Source organism: Nothoprocta perdicaria, unplaced genomic scaffold, assembly GCF_003342845.1.
Source record: "Nothoprocta perdicaria isolate Ctin4 unplaced genomic scaffold, notPer1 scaffold_37, whole genome shotgun sequence".
NCBI lineage: Eukaryota > Metazoa > Chordata > Aves > Tinamiformes > Tinamidae > Nothoprocta > Nothoprocta perdicaria.
Genome location: NW_020455610.1, coordinates 998,675 through 1,000,938, shown reverse-complemented (window position 1 = coordinate 1,000,938; position 2,264 = coordinate 998,675). Strand labels below are relative to the sequence as shown.

At 68.1% G+C, this 2,264-nt stretch overlaps 1 protein-coding gene across 1 annotated transcript in view; it reads left to right on the top strand.

Annotated features, from left to right (window-relative positions):
* Positions 1-24: 24 nt before the first annotated feature.
* DACH1 (dachshund family transcription factor 1) overlaps positions 25-2,264 on the top strand; it is a 352,406-nt gene continuing 350,166 nt past the window's right edge. The window contains 2 exon segments of the mRNA XM_026044517.1: positions 25-235; positions 238-673. Of these exon segments, the coding sequence (XP_025900302.1) occupies positions 25-235; positions 238-673 (647 nt within the window).

Below are 2,264 nucleotides of genomic sequence, written 5' to 3'. Positions count from 1 at the left end.
CCCCTACCCGCCGTATATGTGACCATGGCCGTACCGGCTGCTTTGATCCCTCCGACCCAGCTGGTCCCCCCTCAGCCTCCGGTCTCCACTTCGGCCGCCTGCACCACCACCACCACCACCAACTCCTCGTCGGCCACCTCCTCGCCCTCGCCGTCCATCGCTCCCCCGACGGCCGCCTCGGGGACAAACCTATTCCGGCCGGAGCCCATGGCGGCGGCAGCAGCGGCGGCGGCAGCCCCAGCCTGGGCACCGGCGGCGGCGGCAGCGGCAGCGGCGGCGGCGGCTCCACTCCCAATGCGGGCGCGGGCAGCGCGGGCGGCCCCGTGCCCGGCAAGCCGGTCTACTCGACCCCGTCGCCGGTGGAGAACACCCCGCAGAACAACGAGTGCAAGATGGTGGACCTGAGGGGGGCCAAGGTGGCCTCCTTCACCGTGGAGGGCTGCGAGCTCATCTGCCTGCCCCAGGCTTTCGACCTCTTCCTCAAGCACTTGGTGGGAGGCTTGCACACGGTCTACACCAAGCTGAAGCGCCTGGAGATCACGCCCGTCGTGTGCAACGTGGAGCAGGTCCGCATCCTGAGGGGGCTGGGGGCCATCCAGCCCGGCGTCAACCGCTGCAAGCTCATCTCCAGGAAGGATTTCGAGACCCTTTACAACGACTGCACCAACGCCAGGTACGCGCCAAAGCGCTCGCGGGCCCCGGCGCCCCCCACCGCCGCCGCCGTCGCTTCCCGCGGCCGCCGAGCCAGCCCGGGGGGAAAGGGGAGGGGGGCGGCCCGCCGCCCCCCGGCCCGCGCGCCCCCTCCCTCCCCTCGTTGCCTGCCCCCCTGCAGCCCCCCCCGGCGGCCGCCTCGGTCGCTCCGTGCTGGGACAGAGAGAGGAGAAGGGGTTTTAGGAGAAGGGGTGTTATTGCCCCCTGCCCCCGGGTGCCCTCGGTGGTGATYGTGACACTGCTGTCCCCGTCCTGCCCCCTGCCCCCTTCGTGGCCGGGGGGAGGTGTGGGGGGGTGCTGGAGCTCGGGGCAGACCCGCGCGCACTTTTGCGCGGGGAGAGGAGCCAAAAAGTGCGTCCAGAGATGCCCCCCATCTCTCCCGCCTGCCCGTAGCTTTGCACGTGGACGTAGCTTTAAATATAAAGAAACGCCGTGCGGGGGGTGTGCAGCGATGTGGGGAGCGGCCCCGGGTGCGCGGCTCGGGGGGGAACGGGGGCGGGTTTCGCCCGCACGGGACGAGGCGCCYCCGGGGGGGCCCATCCCGGGCTCGGGGGTCCCGGCCGCCGCCGCTGTCACACGGCCCCGAGGACACGTGCGCTTTCCGTACCGGCCTGCGAGGCGGCTGCCACATGGCGAGCGGCGGCGAGGAGGGCGGGAAGGCGGCAGGGCAGGAAGGTGGTGTCGGATGGGGCTTTTTTTTCCCTTTCTTTTTCTTTCCGCGGGGCATTCCCCCCGGGACGCCTGGGCCCTGCGAGGGCAGCGAGGAATCCCGCCCCCCTCACGCCCTCCCTCATCCCCACGTGCAACCCCACGCGAGAGGTGGGAGAGTGGGCGGGGGAGGAGGAAGACAGAAAGTCTCTAAAAGGAGAAGAAAGGCCCTAAAAGTGCGGGGGGGGGGGGGGGGGCTCGCAGCTTCGCAGGTCGAATCTGTCCCGGTGAGGAAGGTGGTGGTTATGGGGAAAGCGGGGAGGAGAAGGGGGGTCAGGGCGCGCTGCGGGGCGCCGGGAACTTCATTCGCCCGGTAGCCAAAGTGCCCGTCCCGGTGGCCGCTGCAGCCGGGTGCACGTGGAGCATCCGCCGCGGCCCGGCTGCGGCTGCTGCCGAGCGCCCTCCTGAGCATCCCGGCACGGACACGCGGTGGGGAGCAGCTCCGGAGGGAGCAGCTCCCGGGGTGACCCGCTCCAGGGGTGACCCGCTCCTGGGGTGACCCGCTCCTGGGGTGACCCGCTCCTGGGGTGACCAGATCCTGGGGTGACTCACTGCGGGGGTGGCTCACTGCGCGGGTGGCTCCTGGGGTAACCAAAACCTGGGGTAAATCATCCCGAGGTAACGCCGAGCCCCATCCACGTCCACGGGGATAGCGCTTCCGAGGCGGTGCTTTGCGCGTGGCAAGAAAGTTGCAGCAACTCTGCGGGAGTCCCCACGTTTTGGTCCTCAAAATAAAGCTCGTGTGAATCTTCTCTCCTTGCCACTTAGGTGATTTATAATTTGAACATGAAAGATTAAATATTATGGCAAGTTCTTTTTTTTTTTTTTTTTTTTTTTTTTTTTTT